General features: G+C 42.5%; 1 protein-coding gene across 1 annotated transcript in view; it reads left to right on the forward strand.

The window, feature by feature from the left end:
- The window catches only part of PLPPR1 (phospholipid phosphatase related 1), a 58,444-nt gene that overhangs the window by 27,030 nt on the left and 6,786 nt on the right, over positions 1-24,628 (forward strand). Inside the window, exons 3-4 of the mRNA XM_077140317.1 lie at positions 19,327-19,577; positions 22,612-22,788. Coding sequence (XP_076996432.1) covers positions 19,327-19,577; positions 22,612-22,788 — 428 coding nt within the window. The remainder of the gene's footprint in view (positions 1-19,326; positions 19,578-22,611; positions 22,789-24,628) is intronic.

Below are 24,628 nucleotides of genomic sequence, written 5' to 3' on the forward strand. Positions count from 1 at the left end.
CAGGTAGAGCTTGGAGAATTCAAAGATAGAGCACCGTAGAGGAAGAGGGATTCCTTGATAAAGACACAATTACTTGTTTTATGGCACCAAGATCCACCTGGTTCCTCAAGTAAAAACCTGGGCGTCATCCAAAGCTCATTCTTCTTGCAGTTCTTATACCCAATAGACTACTAGGTCCCATCGCTTTTATTCTCTCCATATATATCATCTGTTATCTCTATAGTTTAGGCCTGTGGTTCTCAAAGTGTATTCCCTGACCAGGGGCAATATCACCTAGGAACTTGTTAGAAATGTAAATTCTTAGGTCTCTTCCCAGACCTGCTGAATCAGAAAGTCTGGAGATGGAGACTTATAACCTGGGTTTTAACAAGCCCTCCAGATGATTCTGATGCATACTCAAGTTTGAGAATCACTACTTTAGCCCATTAGAATTTCTTGCTTCTTAAGTGATGTCCCTACATCCTGTTTTGCAACTTAGCTCCTGTTTTAGTTTGCTAAAGCTAGTGAATGGCAATATACCAGAAATAAATTGGCTTTTACAATGGGGGGTTATTAGCTTACAAATTTATAGTTGTAAGGCCATGAAAATGTCCAAATTAAGGCATCAAGGGAAGATACCATCTCTGAAGAAAGGTTGCTGGCGTCAGGGCTCCTCTGCCAGATAGCAAGGCACATGCTATCCAATCCCACAGCTGCCCCTTCACAATTAAAGCTGACCAAATCCTACTCATCCACAGAGTTCTGCTTTAACAGTTCCTCTTTATCAATCCTGACAGCTAGCTGCCTCCTCTTCCAGGTCCCCAATGAACTTTACATCTCCATCTTTTACAGACATGTCTTCATTTGCCAGAGTTGCTATTATAAATACAACTCAATGGGTTAACTTACAAAAAGCATTTTTGGTTCGTTTCAGAGACTATAGGTTTAGCATCAAGGTATTGACAAGGCTGTGCTTTCCCCATGAAATATGTAGCATAATGGTGCTAGCTTGCCACAATCCTGGGGGCTCCTTGGCTTCCATCTCTGCCTCTATCTCAGTGACCTCCCTTTCTTTGTGTCTGCTCTTGTGGTTTCTACTGACTTCCGGCTTCTTCCATTGTGGCCGTCCCTGACTTCTGGATTCTAGTTTCTTCTGTTTATAAGTCTTCCAGTGAAGTGGACTATGACCCACCCTGATTCATTTGGGCCACACTTGAGTCTCTTTCAGCTCTGAAGCAACTGTTCTCCAAGCATCTGCATCTAAGGTTTCTTCAAAATATTTCCCCTTTTAAAGGAATCTAGTAAATTAATCAAGACCCACCTGGGATGGGTGGAGTCACATCTCCATCTAATCAGAAGGTCACACATACAAAATTGTGTGCCTCACATCTCTGTGGAGATAATCTAATCAAAAGTTTCCACCCTACAATACTGAATCAGTATTAAAAGAAATGGCTGTCCCCACAGAATTAGATCAGAATGAAAATATGGCTTTTCTGGGTAACATAATAGTTTCAAACTGGCATATTCCACCCTCTGGACCCCAAAAAAGACATGTTCCTTACATATATGAATATATTGATCCCGTTACAATATCATAAAGCCTTAAACCATTTCAGTAACAATACAAATATAATACAAAGTCAGAGCTAGTACAAAATCTCATCAAAGTTAATTATAGGCATGGTCTGTCCTAAGGCTAAAAATTTTCCTCTGGCTCTGGACCTGTGAAACTCAGAACGTTACCTGCTGACAATATACAAAGGAGGGACAGTGATATGATACATGTTTTCATTGCCATAAGGAGAAATTGAAATGTGAAAAGGGGTCACCAGACTCAAATTGTTCAAAAAACCTCAAGAAAAACTCCATTGGGTTTCAAAGTCTGAGGGTCTTTTAGTTTGGGGCCTTTAGAAAGCTGCAATCCCAGCCTTTCCAAGGTCTTATGCATCAGCCCTGCTCTCTCCAAATGATGGGATAAGTTTTCCAACACTATAGAACATTGTGGGGACCACCCTTCTCTTGGCCCCACCTTCTTCAGGCATCAAGGCAGCACCTGGGATCTCTGCCATCTCAAAGGCATATGCTTAACCCCTCTAGAACAATGGGGTGGCAGCCAGGGTCCTGCTAATCTCCAGGGAATGTGCTCTACCCTCTTGGAGGCCTAGGGCACCATAAGTCTCCCAGAACATCTAGGCAGAAAGGCCTGCCCTCTGCCTTCAGGGCAGACTCACTCTCTCCATGTGTATGGGTGTGTCTGTTCTCTTGGCCTGAGATTTCCTGGCTCTGGACCTTAGCTTCCATGCTTCTGCCTCTGAAGTCATTTTTCCTTCAATCTGTCCCTTTTGTGCCCATTTTAGTCCAGACTGGCAATGGTTCTGTTTATACAGATTCCACAACACTCTTGTTGGTTTTCTATGTAGTATGCAGGGATCATAATTTCCATAAATCCTTTCTGGATAACCCCATTTCCAGCCCTGGCTTTTTCTGAAATAGCTGACCGGTTTCATGTTTAGTTATATCTGCATTTGGGGCCCTGTACACTGGGGTCTCACTTTCTGGAAGCCCAGAATTTTCCAGACCATCAAATTCTGTTTCCTTTGTACCCAAGAGTTCAGTTCTCAATTGATCTCTTTCCTGTTACATTTTACTATAAGCTGCAAGGAGCAGCATGACTGCATTTTTCACATCTAGTTTGTAAATTTCTTCTGCTAAATATCCAAATTCATCACTCTCAAATTCTGCCCTCCATGCACAAAGAATGTCTTCCTTCCAGAGTGTAATGACTCATTCATCATTTCTCACTAAAGCCTCATCAGAGGTATCTTTATAGTCTACAATTCTACCAAAAGTCTCTTCAAAGCATTTCAGGCCTTCTCTATCAAACTCCTCACAATTCTTCCAGAACCTTCCCCATATCCATTTAAAAAGCTTCTCCAACATGTTTGGTATTTGCAAAATGAAGCAGCAGTTTGTTGATCTGTCAGAATGCAATATACCAGAAATGAGATGACTTTTATAAAGGAAATTTATTGCATTGCAAACTTACAAGTTTACAGTTCTAATTAAAATTGTCCAAATTAAGGCATCAAGAGGTTCCCTTCACTTAAGAAAGGCTGATGCCATCCAGAACACCTCTGTCAGCTGGGAAGGCACATGGCTGGCATCTGCTGGTCTTTGTTCCCAGTTCTGTTGCTTCCAGCTTCTGATACCAGTGGTTTCCTCTCGAAACATCTGTAGGCCTTCACTTAGCATCTCCATGACATAACTCTGGGTCCTGGCTTGCTCAACATCTCATGGTAAGGCACATAACAGTGTCTGCTGGACGCTGCCCATGCCTAGGCATGTGCTCTCTCTGTTTACACTCTAAACATCTCCGAACATCCATGTCTCTGTCAGCTCTGAAGCAACTGTTCTCCAAGCATCCACATCTAAGGTTTCCTCAAAGTGTTTCTCCTTTTAAAGGACTCTAGTAAACTAATTAAAACTTACCTTGAATGAGTGGAGTCACATCTCCAACTAATTAAAAAGTCATACATGCAATTACATGCTCACATCTCTGTGGAGATATTCTAATCAAAAGTTTCTACCTTACAATATTGAATGAGGATTAAGGAAACAGCTGCCCCTACAGGGTTGGATCGGGATTAAAACATGGCTTTTCTGGGGTACATAATAGTTTCAAACCAGCACAGTATATAAGTAGATTTTTTCATAAGAGAAAGAAAATATACTACTTGAAATAAAGACTCTTTAAATGGATGAAACTAACAGAGTTGACCAACACTTTAATTAAAAATAAAAGTAGTCAAATTTGGTAACATGTATTTAGTTTCCTCCTTTTCCTTATTTTTCCACTCTATTCCTTTCCTTTATAGCATTTTCTTTGAGCTTATATTAAATTGCATAGCAAGAAGAAATATATAGATTTAAGGTCTGAAGAGACACAATTTCCTGCATTCCCCTTTCCGCAGCAAAGTCTAAATAAGGAAGTCATATTTTCTCAGAAATTCATGAAGATCTGTTTGGTTGAATGTTTTTCATTTGGGAATACACCTAAGTGAACGTGTGTTTTAGTTTGCCAGGCTGCTGTGACCAACACCGCATAATGGGCTTAAACAAGCATTACTGCCTCATGGTTTCCAAGGCTGGAAGCCCAAAGTCAATGCATCAGCAAGGCCTGCTTCCTCCTGCGCTTGGTAGAATTCTAGTCCTGACTTGTTGCCGCCCGTGAGCTGCCTTGGCCTCCATTGCTCCCTCTCACCACACGGCAATGGCTTTGTCTCGTGCCCTCCTCTGACTCCTGGCCTATATAAGGCCTCTAGCAGTGTGGGTTAAGGTCCACCCTCCTTCAGGTGGGCCACCCCTTAACTGAAACTGACATTTTCAAAAGGCCCTATTTAAAATGAGTTCACACTCACAGGAATGCAGATTAAGATTAAAAACATGCCATTTGGGCGGGCCACGGTGGCTCAGCAGGCAAGAATGCTCACCTGCCATGCCCAAGGACCCGGGTTCGATTCCCGGTGCCTGCCCATGTATTAAAAAAAAAAAACCAAAAACATGCCATTTGCTGGGTACATAATTCGATGTAATGCAACACGTTTTTATAAATATCAACTATTAAATATTGACTTTTTAAAATTTAATATTGAAAAGTTACAGGTAAAAAAGCATTTGAATTTGGATGAAGTTCTTTGATTGTTTGCTTTGTAAAAGGAATAGTAAATTAACTTCCCTTTGTTTAACAGTTACTTTCTTTTGAGTTAAAGAGAAAAACCTCATCCAAATAGGCCAAGAATAGACTTTCTGTTTGCATCTAAAATAGTTTATTTTCCTGAAGGTGTTTATTGTGGACTGTTCACTTGGGATCACATAGTTGCTCCATTATTACTTCTAATAAAATTTTAATTAAATACTAAGTGAGTCTTCGGCCATTTAGGGCAGGCCCAAGGATTAGGTCACACTGGACACAATAGGAAGTGTCATGGTAAACATTTAATTCATGTAAGACTAATTAATTGCAATAAATTAAGTGTGATCTAAATGAGGCATGAATATTTTAAATGCAGTTTCAAAGGTCATGCTGTTTTATGGTTGTAAAATTGATACCCTGAGACAGGCTTAATGTCAGCCCTCTTGAGAATTAGGAAATCCTTCTCAATTTTGAAAGTCATTTAAATGTATTTCATCTGAAAAGAGAATTTATTTTATGCAATCAGTTCATTTCTATTTGCATTCAGTATTTATAATTATAGACTGTGCATTAACTGGTCATAGTCATTCAATCTTTGATATATAATTTACTGAGTGCCTGCTGTATATCTGGCATTGATTGAGATGCTGTGCTGCTTTGAAAGTTGTGTACTCCTGAAAAGCCATGTCCTTTAATACTAATTCAATATTGTCATGTGAAAACCTTAGATTAGATGGTTTCCCATGGAGATTGGCCCACTCACTTGTGGATGTGACCTTTTGATTAGTTTACTTAATTCCATAGAGATGTGGCATACCCAGTTGTGGGTGTGCAGACTTTTAATCAGATGGAGAAATGGCTCTGCCATTCAAGGTGGGTGTTGATTCATTTTCTGGGGCCCTTTAAAAGGGGAGACATTTTAGAGAAAACACAGTTGCTTCAGAGACACAGACGTTTGGAAATGCAGAAGCCCCTGGAGACACCAGGAGCTGAGAGAGCTGGCAGAAGCTAGACAGATGCTTAGAGCTGGCAGAGATGCAGAAATTTTGGGATGCTTGGAGTTCGAATAGAGAGAGCAGATGCCCAGACACAGATGTTTGGAGATGCAGAGCCCAGCAGACATTGTCATGTGCCTTCCCATGAGATGCTAAGCAAGCTGGAGCCCAGAGCTGTGTTGCAGAGGAGCTAAGTGAAAGTCCACACTCAGAGAGAAAACCACTGGCATCAGAACCTGGAAGCAGTGGAACCTGGAACAAGGACCAACAGACACCAGCCACATAACTTTCCATGTGACAGACATCTGCCTTTCTTGAATCAAGGTATCTTTATCTGGATGCCTTAGTTTAGACATTTTCTGGCCTTAGAATTATAAACGTGTAACTAAATAAATTTCCATTTTAAAAGCTGTTCTACTTCTGGTATATTGCATTTCCAGCAGCATTAGCAAACCAAAACAAATTTTAGTACCAGAGGGGGGTGCTGTGGTTTAACAATACCAAATATGCTGAAACAGATTTTTAAATGGAGAAGGGGAAAATTATGGAAGAATTGTGAGGAATTTGATAGATTAGTCCTAGAATGCTTTGAGGAGACTGTTAGCAGAAATATGGATATTATTATGGCCTAGAACTGTAAACTTGTAACTTAATAAATTCTCATTTTAAAAGATGTTCCATTTCTGGTATATTGCATTTCTAGCATCATTAGCAATCCAGAGCAGATGCTGAGGAAATATTCTGAAACAAAACAGAAAGAGATTTTACCTCCTTTGGGTTCATGTTCTAGTGGAGGAAGACAGTGGGAATTAGGACTTCAACATATGTTTTGGGATGGGGGGGGTGTCGGGTAATGCAATTCAATTAATTCCAAAGGTATTACACACATAACTGAATTAGGTACAAGGCAAAAAAAATAAACTATTTAGACAGATGAAATGAGTCTCATTAATTGTTAAAGAGATGTTTGAATGCTTTTTATAATGCAAAAATAAAGCATGTATGTTTTGGAAACAGTATTTATGTTATTATTTACGAACATAATGAGTGGTTTGAAAATCCATCCAGCAGTGGCAGCAGCACTTGACTGCTATCTGCTGATGCCAGTAGGGCTAGAACTGCCATCCAGGTTTGATGCTGCTTTGGTGGTAGACATGGAGTTGGATTCAGATCACCAGCTTCTGCTTTAGAAACTTATGAATACAGAATCAGGAAGGGCTGAACTTAGAGGCTATTATTTTGGAGGCCCTCTGAAAATTCACACCACCTAGGGGGAGCGAGAGATAGATATTTACCAACTCCATAAAATGAGATGGTTGGATCTGATCATCTCCTTCCTTCAAACCGTTTCCACAAGTTCTAAGTCTTGGATATAAAGGCAAAACTACGTTTTACATCACAACCTTGGCCAAAGTAGGGCTTATCATCCTGGAAGCATGCCAGCTGAATGGAGATTTCTAACACATTCAAACTCACAGAGAAGGGGTCCTGTCAATTGATCCTTGAAAAAATGGGGAGGGCACAGCCATGCATGTGGGTTTGACCATCTTGTTAAATATGCTGCAGCTTTGCTGATCCTACTGTATGATCAAAATTAACCAGAAGACATATCAAAGCAGTGGACCGTGTCTGCCCACCCAAGGAGTGCAAGCTTGGATGAGCATTTCATTTGTCTCACCACAGGCTCTGGATCAGAAAGAGGCATGTTATGCTGGAGGGGTAGAAACCAAAACAATTAACAGTCCAGATTTAAGTTAACCTGGCATCTGCAAAAGGAAAGGTTGGAGTGTGTGTGTGTGTGCATGTGTGCATGTGTGTGTGCATGTAAGAGGGAGAGGGAGGTGGGTGGAAGGGGGCCAGAGGTACATGTACATACACCTCATGCATGCAAGAACTGCTTAAACTATCTTTGAAATTCCGTATGGAATAACATTCCCTTATGACCCTTTCCTGACCCACTCTTCCACCAAAATTATTTTTAACAAAGATGCAATATCTTCATTTAAAAAAAAATTACATCTGTTCCAGTGGCTCTCATCTAGGGACAATTTTGTCCCCAGAGGGTATTTGGAAAAATTTGGAAACACTCACTTTTGGTTGTCACAACTGAACTGGCATCTAGTAGGTACAGAGAGGGATGCAGCTATAAATCCTACAATGCACAGAATGGCTCCCACCAAGAGGAATTTTCTGCTCAAAACATCAATAGTGCCAAAGTTGAGGATCCCTGATTTATTCATTTGAATAAAACCATGTCATCAAGAAATCATTTAATTTTATGCTGTGGAGAGGTAGAACTGTATTTGTTTGCTCTTTCATTTGTAAAAATATTGGGGGTCATCTAGTTGATTATTCATCATCTTTATTAAGCAATTATCCTTCAGGTTCAGTTACCATGATGAGTCATTACAATGATAACAAATACAGGGCATTTATTTAAAAAAAACATCAGCTTATTACATTGTAAAAGATGCATTATTAATGCAAAGGGTAAAAACACATCCTATCTCTTTCCTCTGTTTTCAGAATAATTTTATAATAAATGCATTTAAGATACTGAGGCCATCTACTTCTTTTGGTTATAATAATTATATTAAGAACTAGCTATTTGGTGCTCACAATTTACAAAGTGGTTTTACAACTATTTTCTATGATTTGCATAATAACTCCCCAGATGTAGGGACTATTTCAATCCCATTTTATAGGTGAAGTAACTAAAGTTCAAATTAATTAAGTGACTTAAATAAAATCCATTCCTGTAATTAAGACCATGCCATCAGGACAAGTGGACTGCTGAGAGGTGTTGGTGTTTGCACAACTCCTAGAGGAGAAGGAGCCCACAGGGAGTCTGGCTTCATGAAACCCTGAAATTTCCTCTCCAAGAAACCACAGCTTTCAGTTTGGTCAGAAACTTCGTTTTGAAGAAGAAGATAATGGTTTATGGGTGTGGATCTTTGCACCAATGGTATTTATACTATACTGGAAAAAAATTCATTGTCAAAGAGATAAGAAAAGTGCCTAATTCTGCTATATTTCATAGGTATTCTGTCATTGTCTTGTTGCAAATTGTTGGCTACAAAATTGAGGGATTCTTGTTTTACTGTGGCAAGTGCAAAATATGTTTTATCATCAGAATGCTCCAAATCCTCGCCTTTTCTGGGTGCCTTTGTGTGTGTGTGTGTGTGCATGTGAGTTGCTACAAAACATACAGAATTAAAGTGCCTTTTCCATGGCTTGATACTAACCTGTATTTTTTTTAATGCATCAAAAAATAAAGTTAGAGGAGTAGAATTAAGAGCATGGGCTCTGGAGCCATACTGTTTAGTTTCTAATCCCATCCTTTACTCAGTAGCTGTGTGAGTGAGAGGTCTCACACTTCCTGACTTTAAAGTATATTACAAAGCTGCACTGGTCAGCTGTTTGACACTGGTCAAAACAGCATAGTACTGGCATAAAGATAAATATATTGACCAATGGAATAGATTTGAGTGCTCAGAAATAGACCCTCTCATTATGGACAATTGATCACTGATAAAGCAATCAAGCCAATCAACTTGTGGCAGAGCAGCCTCTTCAATAAATGGTGTTTGGAGAACTGGATATCCATATGCAAAAGAATGAAAGAGGATCCATATCTCACACCTTATACAAAAAATTAACTCAAAATGGATCATAAACCTAAACCTTAGAGCTAATACCATAAAAATTTTAGAAGAAAATGTAGGGAAATATCTTAAAATCGTGTGATAGGATGTAGTTTCCTTAGACCTTACACCAAAAGCATGAGCAATGAAAAAACAAATAGATAAATGAGATTTTCTCAAAATTAAATAATTTTGTGCATCAAAGAACTTTGCCAGGAAAGTAATGTCACCCTATACAATGGGAGACAATATTTGGAAACCACATAACAGATATGGGTTTAATATCCAGAATATATAAGGAGATTCTACAACTCAAAAACAAAAAGATAAACAACCCAATTGAAAAATGGGCAAGGCGGTGTGACGGAAGGTCAGCAGGCAGCTTTATCACCTGCCATGTCAGAGACCCAGGTTTGATTCCCAGTGCCTGCCCATGCAAAAAAACAAAAACAAAAACAAAAGCAAAAGACATGAACAGACACTTTTCAGAAGAGGAAATACAAATGGCTAAAAAGCACATGAAAAGATGTTCAACTTCACTGGCTATTAGGGAAATGCAAATCAAAACTGCAAATGAGATATCATCTCACATCCACTAGAATGGCCAGTATCTAAAATACAGAAATGAAAAGTGCTGGAGAGGATGTGGGGAAAGAGGCACACTTATCCACTGTTAGTTGGAATGTAAATGGTGCAACCACTTTGGAAGGCCGTTTGGTGGTTCCTCAGGAAACTAAGTATAGAATTGCCATATGATCTAGCAATCCCATTACTATGTTTATACTCAGAGGAACTGAAGGTAAGGACACGAATAGACATTTGGACACCAATGTTTATAGCAGCACTATTTATGATTGCTCAGAGATAGATATAGCCCAAATGTCCATCAGTGGAAGAGTGGCTAAACAAGCAGCGGTATATACATATATTGGAATATTATGCAGCTGCAAGACAGAATATAGTCATGAAGCATGTAACATGGATGGACCTTGAGGACATTATGTTGAGTAAAATTAGCTAAAAATGAAAGGACAAATACTGTATGATCTCACTGATATGAAGTTAATTAGCCTCTCTGTGCCTCAGTGTCCTCATCTGTGAAATGCAGAGATAATGGTAGTATCTACCTTTAGAGAGTTTGGTAGAGTATGGAGATAATGGTAGGTAAAAAAAAATGGACCCCAGAAAAGATCACGTTCTTAAAGCTAATCCATTTCTGTGGGCATAGACTTATTGTGAGCAGGAATTTTGGTCAGTTTATTTCAGCTGAAACACGCCTCAGGTGGGTCTTAATCCTCTTACTGGAGTCCTTTATAGGAAAGTGAAATTCAGAGAAGTTAAGACAAATGTGAAATGTGGAGATAATGGTAGTATCTACCTTTAGAGAGTTTGGTAAGGATTAAATGAATTAATATTGCAAACACTTATAACAGTGCCTAGTACGTAATAAGCATTATCTATTATTATTTTTTTTATCTAGCCGATATGGCTGTCATACTCAAACATATCAACTCAGTACTCCCTTGAAAGGAAATGGGATAAATATGGTAACTCCAGATAAATTATATTCTTTATTAGGAAACTTCCAGTTTGAATAAAGCATGTTAAGGAGAACTTCCAAGAGAAGCAGTTGTTTCCTAAGGAATGCTCTTCACAGCTGGATTGAGGATGTACTTGCAATAGATGAAATTTCACACTGGAGATCTTGACGTGGCCAAAGAAAAGGCAAAAATGAACTGTATCCATTTCTTTGTATCCTGTATTCCATCTTCAAAGGTGAACTGATGAAAGATGCACTCCAGAATGAAGAGCTACTGCTTGAACCAGAATGTAGTTTGAGGAAAGAGAACATAAGAATTCCTTGGACCTTGAAGCATTTCCAAAACTGACAAAGGTGGAACTGGGGAACCATATGTGATGATTTGGAGGCTTTATGGACCCCAGAAAAGATCACGTTCTTAAAGCTAATCCATTTCTGTGGGTATAGACCTATTGTGAGCAGGACTTTTGATCAGTTTATTTCAGTTGAGACATGCCTCAGGAGGGTCTTAATCCTCTTACTGGAGTTCTTTATAGGAAAGTGAAATTCAGAGAAACACACAGAAACTGAGAAGAACACACACAGAAGCTGAGAGAGGAAGCCACAGAAACAGACAGGAAGCCAGAAACTGAAAGCAACAAACCCCCGGAGGGAAGGGAGAGACCAGCAGATGTGCCACGTGTCTTGCCATGTGATGGAGGCACCCAAAACCCGCCAGCAACCGGTCTTCAAGTAGAAAGCATCACTTGCTGATACCTCAATTTGGACATTTTCATGGCTTCAGAGCTGTAAGCTTATAAGCTAATAAATCCCCATTGTTAAAAGCCAGTCCATTTCTGGTATATTGCATTTCAGCCAGCTTTTGCAAACTAAAACCTGGTGCCATTTGCATCTCTATTTTTACATCAGAAAGCTTTTCATCACTTTCCCCACCAAAACAAAAGCCAGCAGCAGATTGAAGTCAACTTTCCTCATTTCTTAAACATCATAGTACAAAAGCTACCACAGGAGATTCCAGAACTGGTTAAATGTTGTAAGTGAGAAAATGTTCAAGCATTCTTAATTTCACACAAGGCAATCATTCTTTATCTCTCCATCGTATAGTTTCACTACACATAGGCAAAAGAGCAACCCTATTTTAACCATTTTTAGTAAGAGGTTGAGGACGTGTCAAGGAAGAGTGGAGCAGAGGGGTGCGCAAGCTGCAGTGTGGGTGAAGTAGCTGCTCGTAGAGGAGGTTAGTTCTTCCAGGATGGGAACAGCTGCTGTTTTTTCACAGAGACACAGAAAATGCTATTACCAGTGTAACCCAGATAACTTGTTTTCCTATCTTCCTCACTACCCTTTTCTTTTTTCAGTTCTCTGGATTAGGCTTTCCAAATGAAGATACATAGAAGCCATGCCTTCATGCTCCCATATACTCATGTTTAAACTGACAATCGTTGAAACTTTCCAGAATCAGCACTGGGTCATTTCTTTGAAAGATGCCCACGTTAGAGTCAGACTGTACCCATCAGTGTTTCCCAAGTTCATTGTGACTTCCAAATTCTTGTGCTTCTCAGATGTCTCCAATAAGAAGCCCATGTAATCCTTCAGCATCTTCATATTCCAATTTAAGTTCTTTCTCATTCTTCCTGCACAGAAAATAGAGAACTCTTGGATTTCTTTTTTTTTTTTTTTTTTTTTTTAAAGGAAAGACAGAGAGAAGGAAGGAAGGAAGGAAGGAAGAAAGGGAAACATTTTTAAACATTTTCTTGTTTTATTGTATTTTGTTTTTCCGTTTTTTGTTACATGGGCTGGGGCCGGGAATCGAACCGAGGTCCTCCGGCACAGCAGGCAAGCACTTTGCCCGCTGAGCCACTGCGGCCCGCCCTTTTTTTTTTTTTTTTTTTTTTAAACATTTTCTTGTTTTATTGTATTTTGTTTCTCCGTTTTCGTTACATGGGCTGGGGCCGGGAATCGAACCGAGGTCCTCCGGCATAGCAGGCTAGCACTTTGCCCGCTGAGCCACCGCGGCCCGCCCCTCTCTTGGATTTCTTAATTATGACTTACACGTTTCTCCATTTACGAGATACTTATGAAGTCCCAGGTTTCAACTGTGATGGTTATTTGTTGGGTACTCAGTGCTAGGTTGGGTTTTATGTCATTTGTAAACAAATAAGATGAAACAGTCCCTTTTGTAGGCCCTAAATAGTTTGATGTCAACCACATGTGCTGGAGAACCGGGAATGTAAGATACCAGTATGAGTTAGAAAATTTGGACATGTTTCTGTGCTCTTTTCTCTTCTGGTTACCCCTCTCCAAAGTTTCTTCAGCAATTCATTCATGGATTCCACAAATATCTATTAAATGTTTACTATGTGCCAGGTCTGAGACTAGATGCTGAGAGTACAATGAGGATCAAAACTACACGTGTTCCCTGTTCTTGCAGACTTGGATTCTAAAGGGAGAGATGGATATTATAATCACACAGATGTGAAATTCCTACTGGCACAAAGAAAGGTAAATGGTGCTATCAAGTCCCCACGTGATGGTTTATTTTTCCCTATTCACTCCTCATTGGCGCAGGATTCCTATGCACTCAGTTTAGCAACAGAAAGTGATATGACTTGCTCCCAGCCTGCTTTTCAGAGCTGCAGCTTGGGAGCAGGTGGGTCGAGGCGCCAGTCCCTTGTTAGTGGACTTTCAACGACAGCCACTCAGCCACACTGAACTGGTCTTGCCCCCCACCTCGCTGCTTGGCTCCCAGGGCTCTGGAAAGAGGGAGTACATGCAAAGGTGCTCCCAAGAGCGCGTGGGTCCTTTCCTCTCTGGAAGCAAGGCGCCAACGCCTAAACCCTGTTGTCCAGGAATGTCTAAAAATATGTTCAGAAAGCTGAAGGAGGGAAGGACATGGTCCTCTCAAAAGTTCAAACAGCAGAACCCATCCACAAGGAGTCAGCACCTTATTTTCTGAGCAGCCTCAATTCAGGATCTCTGAGCCCAGGGCAGAAGGTAGGAGAAAAAAATCCTCTCCTTAAGTTTTCTGCTGTGGTCTCCGTCTTCTGAGGGTAGTTTGGATTTTCCAAAGAAGTAATATGCAATTTGCCTGTGTGTGTATGTGTGTGTGTGTGTGTGTGAGAGAGAGAGAGACAGATAAAAATCAAACCCCTCCATCTGTCTCACTGATTCACTCTTCTAGTGATGTCAGTCCCATTTCTCAGTGTCATTATGAGTTTCCATTGACATCAGGCATATTTTAGTGGGCAACTGAGAGATCGCCATCTGAGGCTGTTAGCAAGATACCCTTTCAAACTGGAAATCCCACATTTAATATGGAATTAAATGCTTCCTAGTGAAGGTCTCCTATGTAGAAAGTAACAGAGACCCCCGCAGCACCAAGCAGTGTGGAACTGTATTTTTTTTTCAGAGTCTAAGGATCTCATTACTCATGGCAAAATCCATAGGCACATCTCCACGTTCATGGGGTTTCTGGGCCCCATAAGCCCCATGAGGGTGGCACAGGGCCCACCATGGGGTTGCTTTCAGTCTGGGAGGGAAGCTTCACCCTGTCCCCCAAGCTTGCTCACTGCCAACACAACCCTAAGAATAAAAGAGCAGCCAGGGCTCATGGCAGATTGCCTCTCCTGAGGCAGGTAGCAGAACCAAGATCCAAACCCAGAGAGGAGCCCAAGAGTGATGTCATGGAATCTTAAAAGCGTACATGGATAATATCTAATTTCTATTACTGATCTGAAAAAAAAATGTTGGCATACTTGGATTAAAAGGATGTTTTCCTCATGTGGCACAGACCATCACCAAGAGCATTATATTTAATGGTGCAAATTTAGAGGCAACAAATGGCCTAATATTTCCCACATCTGCACTCTTTGGTGAGGGCATCTGTGACTTGGACTTATTCACATATCTACCCATCGTGACAATGGAGCCCAGACTTCCCTGTGGTGTCCTTTCTTCCTGTTACCTTCAGTCTTGTTGGGAACCTCACGAATGAAGTCCTGCTTTCCCCTGACAAGGGTTGAGCATGTGGCCAAGCTGGGCAAATTGTATTTCTGTCCTTGCATTTGTTTCTTGAGTGTAAGAAAGCATGGTTCCTATCAAGGCCTGGAGGTTAGCTGTGAAGCCATATTTTGGTAGCTCTGAGTTCAGACCTGATGGTCTCCTGGGATGAGCCATCATTGTCTGCCAGTGGACCAGTTATCTGTGACTTACAAGACCCCCTTCATGCCCATTTCCTGGTTATGGCACTACTTCTTATGGTGCATCCTTGGTCAGGTAAAAGGACAAGGGCCACACACTGAATCTGTAACAAGAACCCTGTCCCATCCCCCTCCACACCCTAAACTACTGGTGATAAAGACCTTGTGTCCTATCTGAGAGCAGATGGGGTCCAGGTAAAAACCCTGAGAAAGAAAGTTAAAGACTTTTCAGCACCTTCGTCTTCTTCTTTCTTCATCCTTTGGCTTGCCTGGTGGGTGTCAGATCCTTGGACAGCCTGGAGTTAGGACAGAGAGACTGGCATCTGTTGATGGGACCCATGGCTCCTGTCGTGGTGACGTGGATCAGCTAAGGCAACCTGTCCATGCCTCTGTCCATCTACTCTCAGATAGGACATAAGGTCTTGATCAGGGACTGACCACAGAAACCTCCAGAATGATTGGCTCCAGCTGAAGCATGTCGTGAGCCTTTCCCAGCACAGCTCAAGTCCCCTGAAGTCCTTTGGAGAAATTTTATATGCAGCACACCATAGCAACAGGACACTGACATTAGCAATGGGCAAGGGAGGGTCACATTGCTCAACTGCAGTGACCACCTCGTGAGGCCCATGCATTCTGGCATGGTAAGGGGTGGGCAGCATGAATTACAGGTCCCTGAGTGCCACTGGGCCCTCTCGGCACTCCAGTGCCCCCATTCCGGTGACCCCAGTCTCTGGGGTTGTGACACTGCCATGAGGCAGGGTACAGGGAAGGGCCTTTCCCTTCTTCAGCCAGACTACATCTTCCTTCTGTAGAGAGAAAGCTCGTGCGACCTCATTATCTGTATCCTGCTCTGCTTTGTTGGTTTTTGAAACTCAGCGGTCAAGTCCTCCTGACCCACCCGCTTCCCGTCTGAGCCAGTTTGGAATTCCTCACGAACGAGCAACAACAGTAATGGTGATGAGTTTTCAATCCCATAGCTCTGGAGAACCAAAAGTGGTGTATTTTTAGGCTTTTGGGTTGATTGCTGTTTCTCAAATCCATTCAGAAATGTAAGTAGCTCCCCAGGAGAAAGGGACTCCATTGATGGAAATGAAGGAAGTGACAAGATAAATGGAGCCAGCTAGGGGGACTGGCACAGAGAATGTCTGCCAGAATTTCAAAAGTAGGAGCTGACGTGAAGGAAGAATTTTATATACCGAGCTATGGTAGATATATATATTTTTAAATCTCTCCTTCAAATCATACTTTGTGATATGGGAATCCTTAAATGGTGCTTCATCCAGCTCTGAGGATAAAAGCTGTGCTATTTTTAGTGTCGGAGGCTTGAAAGAGAATTTTTTAAAAACACATACACAGGGGGCTCAGGGATAAGTAACAGAGGGATGGCCTGAGTTTCTTTACAAAAGCCCTGTATGCTGTGATGTTGCCCGTGAATCACTACTGCAGCTAACATGGCCCTTTGTTGGCACGACCTGCGCCAGGAAGGTACCAGCCCTGGTTCCTGCAGTGCCTCCTAAAGCAAGATCAAATGCATCGGAATAAAATATTTTTAAACCAGATGTGTGTTGAAGCATCAGGAGAAGCAGACACAATCCAGAGGACAGAGAAAGAAGAGGAAAAAGCAATTTCGGCAGCGATATTACAGCCCAGCCCAGCGAAGAGCTGACAGTCCAGTCACTGTGACGCCTGAGCTGGCATTTCAGACACTGGTCAGAGAAGCCTGGAAATCCTTTGACTCAGAAAGAACAAACCCAGCCTCGTCAGAAATGCTTCTGACAAGTGAATTGCCAGAGGAGAATGAGGCCACTTGCCCTTTTTCAAATCATCAATTACCCTAGTTTCCTGGAAAAGTTTGTCTGTACAGACTTACTGCCCCTGGAAAAAGTCAGAGACCTGACTTTGAGAATCTTGCTTGAAAATATAAAAAAGTGTCCAACCATTTGGACTTCCAGAACCTGGGGGTGCAAACTGGCATAGATGATCAGTGCCTGCTCTCAGAGATCAGAACCTAGAAGTGGAGCCAGCTGAAGGTATTAAAAGAGCCAGTCCCCGCTGTGATAAAGCGCATTCTGGCAAAGATACACGCGTAAAGGGGAATTATAGCTGTCCATATGGAATAAGGATGAAAACCAGATGAAAGTTCCAGCCAGACTTGTCTACACTTCTGCTATACTGCGTTAACTTTGGGGTGCTGAAATGGACACACTTTACAGATTCAGAATATCAAATATGGGGCTCAAAATTGGGTAGAAATCTATTTAAACTGCGACATTTGCAAGGGTTTATACTTCCTCTCACTCTTGCCAGCCTTTCCTGTCATTGAGATGCATTTTGAAGATCTCTCCCATCTCTTCAAGGAAGTTGGAAGTACTGAGTTGTAAAGTACTGAAGTACTTACTGAGTTGTACGTGCTGAAGTACTTACTGAATTCTAAGTACTGAGTTATAAGTACCGAGGTACTCTGCATCGTCTCTCTTGATATGTGTGACAAAGAAGGGTCCCCAGAAAATGTATAGATTCACTATAGAGGGTGTGAATTCACAGCAAGGCTCCCTATAGGCAATTCTGCTCATGCATGCTGGAGATTGTACCCTGGCCCCCACTGACGACATATTCAAGCCGTAACCTGTGTTCTTGGGGGTGTGAACCCATCGTAAGTGGAACCTTTTGGAAGTTTTTAAGTGTTAACGTGTGGTCCAATTTAATCTGGGTGGGTCTTCATCAGTGTGACTGGTGGCCTTATGAAGAGAAGACGTTGAGATGCCATCAGCCAGGGAGGAGGCCAAGGACACTGCTGTGTGATGGAAGACACCTGGAAGCATGGTCTTGCCAACGTCTTGATTTTGGCCTTCTAGTCTTCAAAACCATGAGACGGCAAAGGCTTGTTATGTAAGTCAACCCAGTGTGTGGGTTTTGTTATAGCAGCCTTGGCAAACTAAGACGGTCCACAGGCAGGCTTGCTGGGGCTCATCCTGGGGAATTCACTAGGGAACATCCCAAATCCAGGAAGTGCAGCCTACGCACAGGATTTTCAGCCAAACTGCAAAATCAATGCAGGAGGCAGAATAAGCTTTGACTATGTTACCCTACATGGCAAAAGAAGCTAAAAGGGCCTGAGGATGTTGAGATGGTGAGTTTAGCCTGGATTGTCCAGGGGAGCCCATGTATTGACAAGGGGTCTTATAAGAAGGAGGCAGGAGGGGAAGAGTCAGATACAGGACAGGAGAAGCAGAGCAAGGTGATTGCTGGAGGAGGACATGAGACAAGGAAAATGCGCAGCCTCTAGTTGCTACAAGAGCCAAGGAGACTTTCTTCAGCCTCCAGGAGCAACGCAGCCCTGACAGCACCTTGACTTTGGCCCGGTGAGACCTATTTCAGATTTCTGACCTCCAGAACCACAAGATAATGTGTAATGTTTTAAGCTACAAAATCTGTGGTAATTTGTTACAGCAGCAACAGGAAACTGATACTGTCAGCCACACTTGCTTTTAACACCCTTCCTTTCTCCTCCTTTCCTGTTTCCAACATCAAATGAAACATCAAATTTAATCACGGTTTCTGGAATGATCTTTTTTTAAAAAATCTCTTTTAAAGCTCCCTAAAAGATTTGTTCACTGTCACCTGCTGTGACACTATAGATGAGTCCTTCTAGGAGTATGTGCATTTCCAAAAGGGCTCAGAAAGAACATATTTTCTATGGAAGGCCGGGGAACTGGTGTTGAGTAAGTACTAAAAGCAAGCACTGTAGTGGGTATTTTGCACAGATCTTATTTCATCTTTCCAACCTCTCTTGGAGGTGTCATCCCTCTCTTATTTTTCAACTGAGAATACCAAGGCTCAGAGAAGGAAAATAACTTATACAGCAAATGCAACATGAAAATTGGGTTGGGAGCCCATGTCTTTATGACTTTCAGACTCAAGTTCTTTCCATTAGACCATGCTGCTTCTGATTTCCTTAGGCAAAACAATGAATAGTAGAATTTCTGCATCAAACTGAAAGAAATAGTGACTTGGACAGCAGGTACCGCTCACTGGTGAGATAAAGATGGGGGGACCTTTGGGCTATGGGCAGTGCTTGGGAACTTTCTGAACAGCTGTCCTGGCCTCTCCCCTTTGTCCTGGCTGCAGATCATTCCGAGGAGGAGGAGTTATTCTGAAACAGCCATTGCTGCTATGCCCTAGGCTCTGTGAAAGCTCAAATTTCCCCTGAGGGGCAAAGCCAGTCAACAGTGTACGGCGGGGCCACTCCTAATTCCTTTCAATCTCCTTCTAGGGGTGTTTGCATTTGGACTCTTTGCTACAGACATTTTTGTAAATGCCGGACAAGTGGTCACAGGCCACCTCACTCCGTACTTCCTGACCGTGTGCAAACCCAACTACACCAGCACGGACTGCCGAACCCACCACCAGTTCATAAACAACGGGAACATCTGCACCGGGGACCTGCAGGTGATCGAGAAGGCTCGGAGGTCCTTTCCCTCCAAACACGCTGCGCTGAGCATTTACTCCGCCTTATATGCCACGGTGAGTGCGCCGAGACCCTTGGCCCTCCCCCCCCAACCTTCCGTCCCTGTGACTTAGGGTGATTTTTTAAAGCCACGTTACAACACGTTTTTCCTAGATTATATCATTCTGTCTCTCCCCCCGCCCCACTCCCCACCCCCACCAATGTAATATGCTGACCCTCCAGAGGATATCGGTTCGGAAAAGAATTTTGATAATCATCTAGTGAAATCCCCTCACTTTACAGAGGCAGGAATGGGGCAGGGGGCTCCTGCCACCCCTCCGGGAATTCTCTCACCACCCACAGTAGCATTCTTTGCCAAAGCTTTGGCTGGTTCCCGAACAGCCCGCATGCCTCACCCCTGCCTGCAAATTTTGGGTGTGGGTTGCGCAGGGTAAATCCACAGCTTCGCTCCTCTCCTCTGGACACCCTTCTCCCCCACTGCCAGGAGGGATGAGTGATTGGGGAGGAAGACCCAGCTCTCCGAAGTTCACTGCTCCTCAGATCACACGGGGTTTGACTGCACCACTGGGGTCTGATGCCCTCCTGTACTTTTTGTGTTTGGGTCCTCATCCCAGTGAAAATCCAACCTGTGCTCCACAGCTGAAAATACGAGATGCGATTGTGGTGCCCGCCCCCCATCGTCCCACCCTCTAACTGCCTCCCTGTTGGAAAGGACCTCCCTTGGCCTTTCTCAGTCTGCTCTTCCTTAAAACCCAGACTGCAGAAGCGCAGAGGGTTTTAGAGGGTTTTGCAGATCAGAGGTTCCACCGCTGGATTTTAGGTGCATGCCACTGTGGAGGACCAACTGCTGGCCCCAAACACCCTTATTTCTTACTTCAACTTATTTCACACTCTCGTCCAGTGATTTTTAATGAAAAGTGGGAGAGGAAAAAAGGCTGAGGAAAGACCCTTTTCAAACTATACCTTGTTCTGGAAGTTCTGAGACTGCACCCACCCCATCCCCTCCCCTGAGAACTCAGAGGGCTACAGGCCTAGGCTACTCAGCAGAGTTTGAATAATCTGTTGAAAATTCTCTTAAAAAGAGCAGAGCGTGCCTCTGTGTCCCATTTATAGAACTACAGATCTAGCCTCTAATGAATGCACAATAAAAAAGATTTCAGTTACCCCCATGCCAACATGAGCACAAATAATACAGAAGCCTTAATTTACAAAGCAGATCAGTTCTAGCTTGATTAGGATTGTTTGCTTTAAAAAAAAAAAATTGTCAGATTTTTTTTTATACAAAGCACATCCTGAGGCATTCAGTATATTTTTCCAGTTTTCAGAAATTTTAAAATGTAAATGATCTATTAATGAGGTTATATGAAGCAATGTACTGCTGAAACTTTTCCTATATCTTTTTTGGAGTCAAGTCCTTTCCGTGTGAAATTAATTCTTACACGGTAGTAAAAACAGTAAATCTATTATTCATAATAAACTATCTTCTCATCAAATGATGCCACAAGCTTCTTTGGGGAAGAAAAAGCAAGCATGGTTAGCTGACTTGGCATAGATGCTCTATAATGCATTTTAGGGATCAGATAAAATCTGCTTCAAATCCTGTTCCCCAAACCCTGACACAGGATTCCAATTGTACATTTTCTGAGCCCCTATTACCTGTTAAGTGTCTTTGGAAATCATCCCACTGGTATTTCCTAAATTTTCTGCTAGCACTCTGAGGTATACTAAGTATCCATGGCCTCGTGTTCATAATAGTTTATAATTTTATAGGAAAAATGTATAAAGACTAAAATTTAAAAACAATGTAGGAGCATAAACATACTAAACTTACATATATATCGTAGATTTTTAAACATTTCCCACACACCATCCGAGAGTGTAATAATATGCTCTAATGTATGCAGCTTTGATCTAACCAGTTTTGTAAGGTTTCATAGAAAAAAAGAGAATCCTGTCTTTTATTCCCTCTACTGTTGAAATGTCATCCTATGAAATTAATAATTTCCACTGCAATATTGTTAAATGTATTTATTTGCCTTTCTATGTGCTCACAACATATAAACATACTGTCTGTTAGATTATAATGCAACAGCATATTATTTTCTAGGGTTGCTAAACTCAGCCCATGTTAAGAAATAATGGATCAATGATGCCCTCTGGTGGACAGTTGCCATCATTACCAAAGGCAATCTGCTGAGTTCTGAGTGTCCACTTATTTGAAAGAGAAACATCTTAACTCTAGGTTGTTAGTGACTCATTTGGTTACGCAGCCAGTGACACCTAAAAGCCTTGCCCAGCTCTTCATAGTGAAATAATAGCAACAGCCTACCTCTCAGGTGTCATAAACTACCTCATCCTTTACTTAATCCAGGTCTTCCCAACTTTTTTTTTTTTAAATCCTGGCACGATAGAAGAGTTCACTATTTTAAAGCATGCTGGAATAAATGACTGGATGGAACTGATCACAGCTGCCCCCGTGAATCTGGGAAACAATTCCCCACCACAACAGAAACCCATGCATGTGTGAAACTGCTTGGGAAATTCCAATTTAGCCAGTCAGCTAAAGCAGTCCATACTTTGGAACTGGCTCAGAAATGTGAGGAGGCAGCTTATGTCTTCTCTACTATAAAACTCATTCTCACGAGAGTTTTATTGCGGTGTTTGAGAATTCTGGCATGGACTTACTTCCTTAGCCCCTCAAATGATTTTTTTTTTTAACATGGGCAGGCACCGGGAATCGAACCCGGGTCCTCTGACATAGCAAGCAAGCATTCTTGCGTGCTGAGCCACTGTGGCCCACCCTCAAATGATTCTTTAAATTGTTACATGAAATCTGCACGTCCTACAGCTGACCTTTATCACACAGCCCTTGCTCGCTGAACCTTCTGCCCCATTCTCACTAGAATGGGAAGCGCTGGGAGCCCTGAGCCTCTGCTCATAGCTTCCCACTCAAAGTTTGACTTGCTTCCTGAGTGGAGTTATTGGCCGCAGGCCAGTTGGCATGGTGGCTTTGGCAGGGGCCCCTGTTTGTGTGTGCACCTGCCGGCGTGCGCAAGCACCAGTACCCAGGGGGCTCTGTCCTGTTTCCAGATGTACATCACAAGCACAATCAAGACAAAAAGCAGTCGCCTGGCCAAACCGGTGCTGTGCCTGGGGACCCTCTGCTCGGCCTTCCTGACGGGCCTCAACCGGGTGTCCGAGTACCGCAACCACTGCTCCGATGTCATCGCCGGCTTCATCCTGGGCACGGCCGTGGCCCTGTTCCTGGTAGGTCAGCCGCCTTCCTTCTGCCCCCTTCCCTCCCGTGTCCTCTGAAAGGCTGCCCAAGGCCGTGGCGAGTCAACGGGCTTCATCTTCCAACCTTAGAAGACGCGCTGATTCTCCAAGTGTTACTCATCTGTCTGCTGCAAAAAAAACCTGATTTCGGAAACGCCTTTTCTTTCAGAAATATGATGGGCTGTACTCCTTCTGGGGATAAGCGAAGCCTGCCCCGAAGGATGGCTCGTTCCCCTGGGCTTGGGACTGAGGTCTGGCAGACTAATAAATTGGTGTACCTTCAAACCCATGTTCTTTAAATATTGGTCGAAATGCATCTAGAGGAGGACAACCCCAGTGCTACGTGGGGGCGAGAAGAGAGAGTGAGGACAGCTGAGGGAAGCAGGCAGCCTCTTTTCCGTAATCCAAGGACCTGCCCTCTGGCCCCAGATTAATAAACAAAAGCCCTGCAGTTAGTGCCAACACTTGTTATTATTAAAAAGGCCTGTTGTAATCTGAACATGCCTCTTGGGTTTATTTCCACCACAAGTGACTTCTCAACCACATAGAAAAGTCTAATAGGAGAAGAGTTAGAGTTAATAGAGTTCTCTCCATATCTTTATATTTCTGCTGACTTAGAATTTCTGATGATTTCATCTATTTAGTTCCTCAAATAGATGGGATCTGGGCACCTGCTCACCTAGGAAATTTCTTAATCTGAGTTGGATTGGAAGATAAGAGGTTTGGGTTTTCATTGGTCTTGTTTTTAATTTTTCACAGCCTTATTGAGGTGTATAAGTATACCATAAATGGCACATAAAGTGTACAATTTGATAAATGTTGACATACAGCCACACCCATGAAGCAATCACTACAATCAAGAAAATGACATAATATCTGACATGCCCCCAAATTTCCTCGTTCCCCTTGGAAATCTCTCCCTCTCTTCTTTCCCCTTCCCCCACCCCAGAGTAACCACTGGTCTTCTTTCTGTCAGTAGATATTAGTTTGCCATTTCTAGGATTTCAGACAAATGGAATCATAGAGTATGTCTCTTTGTTTTCTGTCATCTTTCACCCAGCTTATTATTTTGAGACTCATTTATGCTGTAGTATGCATCAATGATCCATTCTTTTTGTCAGTGCGGAGTATCCCATTGCATGGGCATATCATAGATGTGCAGTTTTTTTTCATTAGCTTCAAGGGTTGGAAATGGGCTTAGAAGGATTGAAAGTCAATCACCAGACCTGGAGCCCCATGTGTTGTGGATGGAATGAACCGTCCATCAGCAGCAGCCTCCCCAGAGGCCATCCTGGCCTGGGAGGACTCCCGGCTCCTCTTCTCTCCTTTCTGGCCCAAAGGCCCTTGCAAATGGATGGTCTTCAAGTTAATGACAGATCCCTCCCTTTTCCTGCCTCTACTCCCTGTTAAGATACTGCCCACACTTATCCAGGACCCTGATCGGGAAGCTCCCTTCTAACTCAAATTTATTGTGAGTAGATCCTGCCTTTTTTCCCTAATGAAAGATGGAAGGCTTAAATGAAAAGTCTCTGGGTGCAGTTGCAAGAAATTTGGTTCTGAGATGATCTTGAGATATCAACACCTCATAATGGATATTTCCCTAAGAATGCGTCCCCAAAGAGGGAAAGAATGCAGGTGCCTCTAAGAGAAGAGAGGGATTTCAAAGAGAGATCAGGGGCCCACAAACGATGGCTTTGGGCCCCCCAAAAGGCCAAAAAGTCTTGCTGTCCCTCAGTCCTGGGGCCAACCTTCCCTAGCTAAAGAGAAAGGGCTGCAGGCAGGGCCCTGAGCAATTTCATGGGTCTTTGTGGGGTGATATCGATCTGGGGAA

This window comes from Tamandua tetradactyla, chromosome 2 (genome assembly GCF_023851605.1).
Source record: "Tamandua tetradactyla isolate mTamTet1 chromosome 2, mTamTet1.pri, whole genome shotgun sequence".
Taxonomy (NCBI): domain Eukaryota; kingdom Metazoa; phylum Chordata; class Mammalia; order Pilosa; family Myrmecophagidae; genus Tamandua; species Tamandua tetradactyla.